This window comes from Pleurodeles waltl, chromosome 3_1 (assembly GCF_031143425.1).
Source record: "Pleurodeles waltl isolate 20211129_DDA chromosome 3_1, aPleWal1.hap1.20221129, whole genome shotgun sequence".
NCBI lineage: Eukaryota > Metazoa > Chordata > Amphibia > Caudata > Salamandridae > Pleurodeles > Pleurodeles waltl.
This window is the reverse complement of record NC_090440.1, coordinates 833,358,133-833,372,460: the sequence shown is the minus strand read 5'-3', so window position 1 is coordinate 833,372,460 and position 14,328 is coordinate 833,358,133. Positions and strand designations below refer to the sequence as shown.

General features: G+C 39.3%; 1 protein-coding gene across 3 annotated transcripts in view; it reads left to right on the top strand.

Annotated features, from left to right (window-relative positions):
* Positions 1 to 14,328, top strand: part of ABCC8 (ATP binding cassette subfamily C member 8) — an 848,693-nt gene that overhangs the window by 811,596 nt on the left and 22,769 nt on the right. For all 3 annotated transcript variants that reach the window (XM_069223742.1, XM_069223743.1, XM_069223745.1), the window contains one exon: positions 5,990 to 6,093. In XM_069223742.1, coding sequence (XP_069079843.1) covers positions 5,990 to 6,093 — 104 coding nt within the window. The remainder of the gene's footprint in view (positions 1 to 5,989; positions 6,094 to 14,328) is intronic.

Sequence of the window (14,328 nt, the reverse complement as noted above, 5' to 3'; positions counted from 1 at the left end):
CAATAGCCTTTGTGAGACAGTGAGACAAAGGGATGCTAGGTTTTGGCAGGGTGGCCCATCCTGTCAAGATGAGAGAAGTGAAGCTGTTCCGTGCCCTATTTACATTTCAAATGGCTGTCTCCAGCACACACACAAAGGGACTGACACTAGCTTTTTTCACCTAGACTGCTTGAAGCCTTAACAGGGGAAGGGAAGAACGTTCCAGAGCCATAAGCAGGAGGTAGTCTGGATGTCAATCCCACTAGAAAGTCTGTTACCAGGTATACATTATGGACCTCCTAAACCACCTCTCCTATATACTCCTGGACCATGGGCTACAGAGGAAGGACTGCCTTGGACTCCAGAGTACTGCCTTGCTGCTTGAGGCCTGCCTTGTTCCTCAGAGGACTTCCCTACTGCTTCCAGAGGACTACTGTGCTGCTTGAGGCTTGCATGTTCTTCAGAGGACTGCCATGCTGCTTCAGGCTGCCCTGCTTCTTGAAGAGGAACACTGGACCTGCTCACTTTATTCCATGCTTACTGACTGACTCATAGGGTCAGTTTAGTGACCTCCTGTTTTGAGCTACAGGGACACAACAAGCTACAGAGGCCTCCCTGCAACTTCCAAGCTGATCTACTTTAGCTCTACTTGTTTGGACTTACAACTGAACCTGCCTGATCCCTACTGGTATCTGCTTGAGTGAGTCCCTGATCATGAAGAGTTGTTGTCTCAAGTCCTGCTCCCTTGGCTGGCATCAGATTGCACTTCTCTGGAAAAAAAGGAGAAATCCTGAAGTTTTTGACTCTACCAAAAATGGACCCATTCACGCCAAGACACTGCCGCCCACAAAGACCGCAAACACAAAGCTCCAGTGAACCCAACACTTCCCAATAAAACGACTGTCAGCGACAACCGACCATGCAAGATCTACTCTTGTTGCTACAGCAACGACAGCCCTCGGTGACCACCAATGCAAAGCTCCAGCAATGGCCGTCTGCGACCCCCAACCTGATCTTCGCGATACAGCGACAATCATCCACAATGCTCTACCTGCTCCATGCGGCCTCCTCCACCTACAAACAGGACTCTTTGTGCCATACTTTGAGAAGGTAACTTTTCTCAGCTGGACTATCCTGCTCCCAGTATCCCGCCCACACTGCATTATGGTCAACCTAAACTTGTGACTTTTTCCCGGTCCAGGACAACCAGATGACCACAAAGGCCACTTTGTGTTTTTATGCGCTATATCTACCTATATCTTTAAAATTGCATATATCCAGTTCTACTAGTTATTTTCTGTCATATTGGTATCATTTTATTAAATAAAATGTACTATTTTTCCAAAGTGGTTTGGAATTCTTTTGTGTTGACTTTTTACATTATTACTGTTTGTGTGCTGCAAAAATACTTCACACATTGTCTCTAGGTTATGCCAGACTGCTTCGTGCCAAGCTACCAGAGGGTTATGTGCAGAATCATTTAGTGACTTTTGTGGTTCACCTTGACAAGGATTGTGGTTGTTGCTTAAGAAGGGTTCTCACCTCCTCAACTAATAACCCACATTTTTTCAGTAATGTATGGCTGAAAGGGGTTCAGGATAATGATGTTGATGCGCCATCAATTTGGATTGGAGTATGCCCATTGAGGCGAGATATTGACTGTAATAAGTACTGAAATGTATGGAGAGTAATATCTTCCTATTTCCCTTATTTTTCACCTTTTGACAATCTGATCGGGGCAAAATTAATTTAGGTATTTCTGATATCATTTCATATTCATCTGTCATATTTATGTAACATCATATTGCTTTGAACATGAAGAATTGTCTGATAGAATCAATTTTGGGTGATGTTAAGTTGTTTATAGAAACTTATAAAAAGAGTACTGTGTAGTTTGTCTTCGATGTTTTGCACTTCACCTTGTATTTATGCACATGAAGAAAAATTGGTACCCATCCATGAACAGGGCCCACATGGATGAGCCGAAATGTGTTGCATCAGTATCCCAATAAAATACTGTAACGTGTATCACCAGCACTTAAGTCACAGATGTTTTTCTGGCAGTGCTGTGCAGAGACATGTATTTATATGTATATGAGACTGCTCCATGTTGCAGCAGGAGGGGCTAGACCATCAGTGAGTTGCTGCAAGACAGATCGGTTCTGCCCCATCTAATGTAACAGATTCTCTTTCACCAAATGAAGGATGCCCATACTCCAGAGTGCATTGGATAGTGGAGTTTGTTTGTGACGCATTATGGTGCAACAGTGCCTTTCTCAAACAATACATGGATGAATCATGCAGTAACATAAATAATGAACTAGTATAAACAATGTTACAATGATGTTTTATGTAAGATGGTTCTTGTGATGATCAAAGAAACAGGTCTTCAGGTAGATACTTCCATGGTGCCAATAATAAAAATGTTATATTGATCTGGCTGAGTTCCTTAATTTACACATGTCATTTTGTTCAATGCTTGCTAAAACATAGAAGATAAATGACAACAAAACGTAATTCATACCATAATATTGAAGGGAGATGGCAAATTATCCCTATTTAAGTGTCACATGTCAATTTATTTCAATACTTTCAAAAACACATAGTTGAAAATTAAAACAAAACATAACTCATACCATAATATAAAGAGAGGACGCAAATTAAATCCAACAAATATTATCCATCAATATTGGCGAGTGTACAGTAATGTAAAATCACATACTGCATCATGACACTGTTGCATTTACACTCAATTTATTGCACATCATGTCATGATACTTAAAATGAAACAAGCAATAGCTGCCTTCATAATGGGATATTACACATTTGGGTCGCAATATCACTGGTCTCACGGACTGTCTGTTGGATAAATCATTCTCCCATTACATGTCTGTGATTACTCAATTCTGGTCTTGTGAGATCTCGCTTCAACATGCTTGCCCAAGTGGCATAAATATGGGTTATATGTGTTGGATTTAATTTGTATCCTCATATTTGATACAAAATGTAAAAATAAACTTTATTTTAAAAATTAAATGAACTTTTATGATTTTATAAAAAAAGCTGTTAAAAGTTTTAAACCAAGTTCACTTTGTATTAAATACAAACAAAAAATGTAGGGAGCGTGAATAATTTCAATTGTTTAAAAATGAAAATGTATGCATTTGATCATCATATTTAAATATTTCATTAATTGATACACATTTAATTAAACACATTTACATTTAAATTATATATTATATGAATTGTGTCAAACCAAATGATTGTTCTTGACTTATTGAAACAAAATGAATGTTGTGCTATGAGTAAATAAATTAGAAAAAAACAGAACGCAATTGTATTGCGTCTTTTGATTCTCCCCCCACCCCCATTGGCAGCATTTATTGTTACAGTGTAAATTGAAATTGAAATTATACTTTAAAATAGTTTTATTATTTTAAAGAATAATAAACTATTATAATTTTCCCTTTATTTTCCTGAGGGGACATCTCTACATTGGTGGTGGAAATCTCCACCAATAGGTGAAAAGTCACTGGTAGTAACTATACGTTCAGGAATTCTGATTTGAGGCAGTGGCGACCTGGAAGGCTGCCCCTAGCTGTAATTTCCCATTCGGGAATGGTGAATAGCAAGCAATTGGAGAGCTACGTCTAGCTGTGGGAGTAACTATACACCTTTGTGACTCGGGTTCCATGTCTGCGCCCAAATGTAACTTCTTGAACTGCGGGAAAGATGGTGTGTACTCTAGTTATTACCCAAGAATTTTTATATATATATTTATATAAAGCTAGCAGAATCCTTGCTTTCAGATGTACTTTTGAAGAGGGTGAGCACATTTTGCTTGCATATATGTGTTTATTCAAGAGTCTTATGATCTGGCGTATGAATAAGCAGGCTGTGAATAGTGGGTGTAAATGGTGCATCAATATTTTACTACCAGCCTATAGTTTTGCGATGTGACATATGTGCTAACATGTTGCATTGCAAAATGCTCCTTTGCAGGGGATTGCAGATGACCTGCTTTGTGAAAATTAAAAAGGGACTGATCCCAAAATGTGACATAAAATAAAGTGGAAAGAATACTTACTACAACCTAAGCTATGCCACATTAATTTATGCCTTGTAAGACTGTTCAACCACATTATTCAAACTAAGCAAAAATAACTATGCATCTTTTATCACCTGTCAGACAGACTCTAATGGATAAAGGAAGGACCGTACAACTGTACAAGTTCCCAAGATATTGGCTTGATTGGCAAGAAAGTTTGGGATCTCTTCACAGTCAAGAATCCCCACATTCCCATGATAATGCAAATAGTGGGCTTGATTCACAAAGGTAAACTTACACTTTTGTGTAATTTTACATTTGTTTGTAATTCACAAAACTGCATTTTAATCGCATGTTTACGAGTGAGGAGACTCGGCAGTCAGGGTGGAGAACTCCGCACATTAAAAGATACAACGTGCCTATCTTTTTACGTGAGGACTTCTCCACCCCAATGCAGTTTTGTGAATTCCAAAAAAACGTGATCTTACACAAAAGTGTAAGTTTACCTTTGTGAATCAAGCCCACTATTTGCATTATCATGGGAATATGTTAAGTACTTTTTGGGTCCTGCTGGTCATTGTTATGTAAAGCAAAGTTTAAGAGTGTTCCTTGCAGGGGCAGCTCCTCCATTAGGGCAGAGGAGCATTGCCCCCCCACCAGCAGCAGAACCTTCTAACCTTTCACCACGAAGGTATAATAAACTGGGGGGTGACGAGTTGAGGGGAGTGCAGTATGCACTCCCCTCAGAGCGCATGTGTGTTTGGCCAATCATCTTGGGCCAGCCAAACACACATGTGCTGGAGGCTCTCTCCAGCCCAGGAACACAGTTGCCTGCTTGAGAGAACCTGCACAAGCTCCCAGTCTGCCTGGGATCACCCTGGCTGGGCACTCCCAGCGAATCCTGACCCTGCTCAGAGCAGCATCAGGATTGGCCACAGGGCAGGCTGGGAGCCTGTGCATGTCTGCAGCAACGACGGGGAAGCGGCGCGGCAAAGGAGGAGGCAACGGGGGAGGTACTTTTTTATTTATTTACTTTTTTATTAAATGGTAACTCCCCTTGTGCTGCACCCACCCCACCCCTTCACAGTTAAGCGAGCCATGACTAGTTACTTGTGTCAAGTGATTGAAGGTCTTGCGGATGTGGAGCACTGGATTCATACCCTAATGCCACTCATTTTTTCACGTTTCAACCTGAAGCACAGTGGTACAAAAACATTTAGCAATCTAATAACTACCCTTGGTGCACAGTTTCAGAGGCAGAAGAAGGATGGAAATTTGTTTAATTTAAAGACACATTGAACCAATTTTTGTTTTCTTGCTATTGTTTAAGTTGTAGTTCTTAGCAATGTCCTATGTTATGCAGTGTAAAGATCCCAAATGTGCACTTCAACAGCAAAGGATGTAGCAAGGATGCCCAAGTTGTAATCTAACAGATCCCCAGAGAAACAAAAGACCTCCTACTTTTAATGGACCCATCAATCTGAACAGAATAAAGAGGAACCTGAGGAAAGGCTTAAGCAGGATAGCTTGATGAATAATGCAGAATCTTTTCATGAAACAAAGCCAAAACTAGTAACTCTAATTTTCTGTCACTCGTACAAATATTTGCATACTTATTGTGCAGAATACATGGATATCCATTGAACTTATTGTGTGCCTATGGTACTTCAATCTTCACTTACACATGGCAACCCTCCACTTCTAACATTATCCATTAAAAGAAATGAAGAATCAGAACCCAGCAATATTTAAAAGTGGGAGGGAAATTACATAATAGAATTGCTCCAAATTATACCTCTGGTCATCCTCATCAAGTACCACCTCAGAGTTGCCATAAGGGCGGGAACATTTTCAACTGCTGTGGCTTACTTGGGTTGAATCTTGATTTTTCATAAGAAAATAATATACATATGTATATAAATATGTATTATGACTCTTTTAAATAACTTTATTTTGTTACAGGTTCAACTTGGACCCGGAGAAGAAATGCACAGACAGCATGCTGTGGGAAGCCTTAGAAATAGCACAGCTTAAACATCTTGTCAAAGTTCTTCCTGGGGGTCTAGGTAGTACACATTTATTGTTTCCATGCAAGTGTCACTGCACTTAAAGTCTTTAATAGTTCTATAATTTTTTTGCTTTGATTTTACTGAAGTGAAACTTGGAGTTCTATTTGATGTGGGCTACCTGAAACCAGCCTTCCGCTCAGCATCATAGAAAACACAAACCAAAATATATGTCTAAAGAAGAAAAACATGCAAGTCAACGTACATTGGAGGAGGGTTAGCTAATCAAACACAGCATACATGTATTTATCTCATGGTAACATGGGATTTGAAATATAGTCAGAGTTTTCACTATTTCTTGAACCCCACCTTCAACCTCAAACATTTGACTAAAGGCTCTACACTTGTTGCAGACTGTGGCCTAGATTAACTAGCGTTTTGCCCTGGGTTTGCTGTATTTTTATAATGCAAAGCTGACACAAATGTTAAGCTGGTATTTACTATCCAACACAAATCAGGACTTGCATTGGGTAGTTTCCCAGTGTAACCAAAATTTCTCTATAAGCTGCTTTGCATTACTTTGCATCAATGGGACATTCCTTGGGTGATATATGGGCATTCCCATGTAATCACCTAAGAGTTTTGTCTCAAACACTGCCTAAAAATATTCGTAGACAGGGATTTGCCCCAAAGTCATAGGCATAATGAGGACAATATTTTTAATTTCTCCTCGTTTTTTTCTACTTTGCTTGCTTTCTGCATTGTAAAGCACACATAAAAAACAGGAAAAGTGATAAAAGATAGTTAGGGTTAGCCTTCCAGTATAAAAATGATTCCTTACAGAACACACACACCTTTACATTATGGCAAATTGGTGTGTGCGTGGCACATGGCAGCCTAAAGTGTGCCAGTGCAGGGAGAGAGGAAAACAGCACCATATCTTAGTAGATATGGAACTATTCTCGTCTCTCCCTTTCACTCAACGTAGCATAGCAACTTTAGTTGCTGAGGCGCATCACATGAATTTTTCATAAATCTGGGCCTTTGTTCTTGCATTTAATTCATCCATGTTTGAAGAAAGTTTGGAACCCTTCATCCCTTTACCTAAGTCTGATCATAATGCAGACCTTTCTTTTTGTAAAGAAATTGGATGTTATGCGCCCAGTAGTCAATGCCTATATTTCTACCCCCACATGCCATTGGACCAAAGTTGCTTTGGAAAATTTTGATTCATCTCAAAGGATGAAAATGCCAGTTATAGGTTCCAGCCTTAATTGGAATGCTTACATTTGCAATAGCTGGATCACAGCTAGGTACAAGCATTGGCAATGTCAATAGGTCTGGCTCATGAATTAAAGTAACTTTTGTTGGGTTTAAACACTCAATATGTCATGATACATGCATCCGGTCACTGAATCTTGGACTTTCCATTCATCCATCCACTGACTTATTCCTACAATCCCCCTCTGACACAACCAGAACAAAACACACACAAACACAAATACATAGGCATAACATGGGGATTGCTGTTTACAAACTCCTCTCAATGTGTAGTCAGACTGAATTATGTGACAGTCTTGGTGGGGTACAGAGAGTAAGAACATAAAGTCTGTAGGATGTTAGTTTTTGCAACACACAGCAAAATATAAATATGTGAAAATCAAAATGAAGCACATTTTAGTAATTCTGAAGTGTGATAGAAACAAAGAATTTATTTGAGATCTTGGCAGAGGGGAATACTCTATCACAAATGTGACAGATATTCTGTCCACCTTACTAGAGTCCCATTATATCTTATGAAGATCATAATACAGCGGATAGGATATCCATCACATTTGTGACGGAGTAACCCATCCACTGAGATCTAAATCAGGCACAAATATTTTAAAAGGATTAAATAAATCAAGACATTTACTTGTTGATGCACAAATTATGAATATTCACTGAAACCTATTTTCCACACATCATTTATGTGCAGTATAGTTTTATCAGTAAAATTGTATGCCTGTGCAAATTTAATGGTCATTTCAATTTGAAAATGTGCTGTCTGTAAATGAAAGTGTGCTACAGCATGATGCTTTAATCACATTAAAACAATGTCTGCCTCATATTCATTAAAGGTAGGTGGGTCACAAAAGTTGTCATTCTAAAAATTTGAGTCATGGTTCTACAAAGTTTGGGAATCACTGGTCTACAGGTTTGGAGCAAGTGCCAAGTGGGATGTGGAGAGCTACAGATAAAATGATCTACAAGCATATAATCCATTAGCACTGCTTGGAGACCTGTAGTATCTTCTCAGGAAACATTAATATACAATGAGGAGAAGAAATGAAAGGGGAACCATAACAGGAGAAACATTCAAAACTAAAAGATAGAAAAAACAACCCTCACACTGAAGCCCACTGATTTTCAGGTGAATGTACACTTGTGATCTGAAAATGCTATCATTCACCTGGCAGGAGAGCAAATGACTGATGCGTATTGAACTGTTATTCCATGCAGTTTGCTGTTTTGGATGAAAACAAAGTGTAAACGACATTCAGACAGACTAATGGCACAACATAGCAGAGTATCTACATGGAAATACATTTATAAATGTGGAAGCATGTAATATTTAATAAATTTTGTATTATAAGAATCTGGCATATAGTTATAAAGACATGCCTAGAATTACTTTAGCATGTGCTTTTCCCAATCAATGTGTCATGCCTAAAGTGTTTGTCATACTTTTTCATAATAAGCAGATTAAAGCCTAAGCAACAAAAAAATGTTATCCTAATGAACTGATCAGGCCTGTACCTGTTATGAATAGCTTATCACCATAACCAACTGAGGCCTCCTGTACTGAGCATAAGCTATCCCACAGGGCAACCATCAGGCATCCGGTCATAAAATTACGTACTATACATATATTATATAAAATGACATCTGGCAAAGCAAAATACTATCTCTCCAAACAGGGCCTAACAAGGATTTTGACAGTACAAATCTATGCGCATGGTTTGTCAGACGTAGTAACCCGCACCAAAACCCTTACCTACTACAGTAATCTGTGAGATTCAACGTAACAGAATATTTAGGATAGTAGGATTTAATCCAGAGTAATACTCTTAAATATCTATTGACTTTAACATCTGCTTTTCGCGATCAATATGATAGGCCTACTGCCTTTATCATAACCTTTTAGTACAAACAATTAGGCCTATAAACTTCATCATTGGCTTATCTCTCTAACCTTCTCAGCCCTAGTGAAATAGTTCATAAGCCTTTCCTTAAGGCAACCATCAGGTATACTGGGCTACAGTTACAAATATGTACAAAATACAGTGGTAGTGGTCACAATATATTATACTGATGGAGCCTAATAAAAATGACTGAAGGGAAAACAGTCCATCCCCATGGTTTGGTCAAGAAGGTCACCAACATTAAAATCTTTGCCTACCACAGTAATCAGCAATATTTGGTGTAACAAAATCCTGTGTAAGGTGTAATATAAACCCATTTTTAAAAACCTATTGCTTTTTCACAATAAGCATGTGAGACCTAATTGTTTTGGCGTAACGTTTTATTATAAGCAGATCACACCTAAGGAATCTGACATAACTTTTCCCAGTAAGGGCCACTTACTTTTATCAATAACTTGACATTTTATACAACAAACTACTGAAGTGTGCATAAACTGGCAACCATCAGGCATTCATTTATGAAACTACAACTATATACAAAATTACAGTTGGGAAAACAAAATTCATCCCCACTAAATAGGGCCTACTGAGAATTATCAAACTGATAATCTGCTTCCACTGTTTGTCAAAATGGGTGACAAACACCAAACCTCTTGCCTACTATGGTAAGCTATGAGAATACACGCAAATCACATACATTTCTACAGCCTGTAACATAATATGTAGTCTTATTGGCTTTACCATATGCTTTTTACAATACATATTTTACAATAAATAAGCCAGCTGCCTTTGTAATAGCTTTTCACAATAAACAAGCCAAACATTTGGCATTGTGCATAACATTTCACTGCATGCCAACCAAGCCTATAGGTATTATCACTGGCTTCCAAGTATATCCAAATCAGGCCTACTGATTTGAGTTTCAGCTTTCCCACAATGCAGTCATTAGTCGTACAGTCATATTCAAATGTATGCACAATTACAGTTGGCAAAACAAAATACTACATCTCCTAACAGGGCTTAACAAAGATTTTCACAGTGCAAATATTCCATACTTGTGGTTTGTAGAAGGATGTAACCAACACCAGCCCTCTTGTCTAGTAAAGGGATCTATGAGATTCCATGTAACAAAATCCTATCTGCAGGCTTACGAGTAACAACAATTCACCCCTAAATGCCTATTGACTTTAACGTATACTTATCAAAATCAATATGTCAGGCATATAACCTTTACCATTGGTTTATCACCATAACCAACTCAAACCCATTGTACTGAGGATATGATTTCCACATGGTAACCATTCGACAGACAGTCATTAAAGTAAAAATGTGTGGAAAATGACAGTTGACGAAGCAAAATAATGTCTCTCCTAAAACGGCCTAGCACAGATTATTGTGGAGCTTATCGTGTACTCCACATTGTTCAGGTGAATCATCAGCACCAAAACCTTTGCCTACTACGTTAATCTGCGAAATTTTATATAACAATATACCTACCTACAGGCTTTAGCAGTGTGATAACAATCCAACCTTAAAAGCCTATTGTCTTTAACACATGCTTTTCACAATAAGTATTTCAAGCAGGCTGGTTTTGTCATGAAGTTTCCTACAGAACAGATCAAACCTATGAAATCTGGCATGACATGTCTCAATGAATCAATGAAGTATTTACTCTTTTACATTGGCTTTACACTTTACCCAACACCGGCTTATTCAAGTGCACATAAACTGACAACCAGCGTGCATACAGTTATAAAATTACAAATAGGTAGAAAAATATAGCTTTCATATACAACTGCTCTCAACAGTGCCTAACAAGCATCATCACATTTGCAACCCCTGGATTTTTCAAAGTGGGTGGCCAGTGCCAAAACCCTTGTCTACTATGGTAATCTGTGAGATTACATGTAACAAAATACCTGTCTATAGCCAGTAACACAATATGATAACAACCAACTGTTAAAGGATTGCTGGCTTAAAATATGCTTGTCATAATTAATAAACTAGACCAACTGCCTTTGTCAACTCCCTTCGTCATAACATTTCATAACAAGAAGGCCAGACCTATGGCATCAGACTTAACGTTTCCAGTGCACCAAACAGGCATATACCTTGTCACCATAACCTACTCAGGAATATAGTTTTGAGCGTACGTTTTTTGATGACAGAACCATCAGATACAGACATAAAATAAGAAAGGTCTTCAGAATTACAGTGGGCCAAATAATATACTGTCTCGCTTACAATGGCCTAACAAGGATTCTCACAGAGTATACCTTCTATCTCCACAGTTTGTCACACTGGAAGACCAACAACAAAACCATTGTCTACAGCGGTAATCTGTGACAATCCACATTTAAATGCCTATTGACTTAATAACAATAAATACATGAGGCCAGTACATTTATCATATTTTTTCCTTATAAATAAATCAGGCCTATAGCAATGATCATTGACTTGCCACCATAACTAGCTCAGGTCTTTTATATCAGATATACAATTTGCCACACACCAAAAAGTGTAATACAAGCGGCCTTTTTATTGGAAGCACTCAAATCTGTCCCAATCTAAACTTGTACTCAGGAAAAGTAGCATGTGGTTGGAACCTAAGCCTCTCTTTCATTAGGCCTTTGAAAACGCTTTCTTGTTGATCACATAAGCTCATGTGACAGTTGTACTGTCAAGGCAGATCTAAAAATCCATGTCGATTATTGCAGCCTTAGGCTCTCTAACACAAAATTACACTGTGAATTATAACGTTCATGATGGCCCTCCTCTCATCTGTGCTGCTGCCAGTGAAAAGCAAATATCTAGTGTTTTGAGGTGCTTTAATAGTATTACGAAACCATGTGTATACCAGGTGAAAACTCATACTAATGCAGGTGGAGAGATAAACAATGATCACAGGTGAGTGTATGGCGGGAACATTTTTGTGGAAGCACAAATAATAACTAGTGCTTGTGTGAGACAATGGTTGCCAGTGGGGCCCACCGGTACTCACTCGTGGGAACTGGCACTTATTTATCTTCATCAGATTATTACCAAGAGCAAGGGAGGGAGAAACACACAGATGCTAAACAAGGAGAAAGACAGAAAAACTGAAACAAATGGAGAAACCAGGAATCAGCAAAAATGAGATAAAAGGGTATAGAGTGTCTGGGGATGTATGACGGAACCATGCATGCATTTACCATGCATGCCTTTACAACACGGTCTCTACAACGCATGGTCATTACCACGCATGCATTTACAATGAAACTGTTAACCACTCATATGTCTTTACCATGCATGCCTTTACCACAAACATTTTGTTGTAAAGGCATGGGGCATGGTTGGTAAAGGCATATGCCTAGTAAAAGGTAAAGTTTTAAGTATATCCCATATGTATATATATATTCACTGAAAAATACAAAGGTTACAGGAATGTTATAGTTGGTTCGGAATTTAGTCGTTCAAAACGATAGAATTGCAGCAGTTATAGTTAGAGTTATTTCAAGTAATTATAATTCACACCCTAAGGTAACTATAAATTCTGAATTTGTACGAGTAAATTCAGAACCTAACTGCAATGCCCCTGTAACCTCTGGCTTTTTAATGGATTTTTTTTTTTTTTAACATAAAGTAATTTTAATTACTATACATTAATCCAACCACTGCTGCACACGGTGTGGGTTGGCCGCAGGGCCTGCAGCCATCCCCTGATAACAACTCAACCCCACACCTCACACGGCATTTGCCCGTGCATGGCAAGGGTGGACCTGCGGGCTACCCCCATAACCACCCAACCCCACACCTTGCACAGCCAAGTAGTCTGTCTCTCTGGCTGTGAGAATAGGTGTGAGAGGATATCTCTAGGTGTGAGAGTGTCTGGGTGTGAGGGTGGGTGCACGAGGGTATGAGTGTTTCTGTGAGTGGATGTGTAACATCTGAGTGGGTCTGCAAGTGGATGCATCAGTGTCTGAGTGGATCTATGAGTGAGTGCATCAGTGTCTGAGTGGGTCTCTGAGTGGGTGCTGAGGGTCTGAGTGAGTATGTGAGTTGGTGCATGTCGGTCTGTGAGTGGGAGCGGAGGGTCTTAGTGGGTCTGTGAGAGGGGGGCATGAGTGTCTGAGTTGGTCTGTGAGTGGGTGCGTGAGGGTCTGGGATGTCTGTGAGCTGGTGCGTCAGTGTCTGAGTGGATGCATCAGGGTCTGAGTGGGTCTCTGAGTGGGTGCATGATGGTCTTAGTGGGTCTATGATTGGGTGTGTGAGTGTCTGAGTAGGTCTGTGAATGGGTGCATGAGTGCCTGAGCGGGTCTGTGAGTGGTTGCATCAGTGTCTGAGTGGGTCTGTGAGCAGGTTTGAGTGCTACTATGTGTAAATGAATTAGTGTATGAATGACTCTGTGAATGTTTTTTGGTGTCCCCGATATTCCCAATCTGTCGTGATGTTACATGGGGCGCCGTGCTGAGCACCGTGACCTATTCGCAAATATCGCACAGCATGAATAAAATATTTTAAGGACATAATTTCGACCTCACAGACTGATTCCTTATGCCACTTTTCTTTTTCTTTTTTTTAGCCCAGGGCACTGTGTCCCATTACCTAAACTTTCTGGTCAGGTTGCGGTCAGCCAATCACATTCCTGTTGGCGCATGCATTCGCGAATTCACTGAGATTGCCGCAAAAACGTTGCGATGGATCCGCTGCCCTAGATATATAAATGTATTGCCCTTTTAATTTCTAAAGAACTATTGAATGGATTTACACCAAATACGTATGCAACAAAGCAATCTGCAAACCGAAACCTACCTTTCTGGTAAATTTGATTTAATTCAGTTCAGCGGTTCGGGCTGTAGTTGTGTTGAAAGTCCTATGGAAATGAATATGGGAAATGCAACTTTTTGGACGCTGACTTTTTTCTGACCCCTGCCTGACAGATCATCCCGAATCTTTACATGCGCAACAAGAATTACTGGGGCACTTTTTTGGGAAAATTTCATCAAATTTAATCTAACGGTGCCAAAGACATAGGCAAGTCAAAAAACACTTTTTCTATGGAAACATGGTCATAGCTATAACTACCTACTGGGGTTTTAGAGTTTAGGGTGGGTACTGTTCTGTGGGTGGT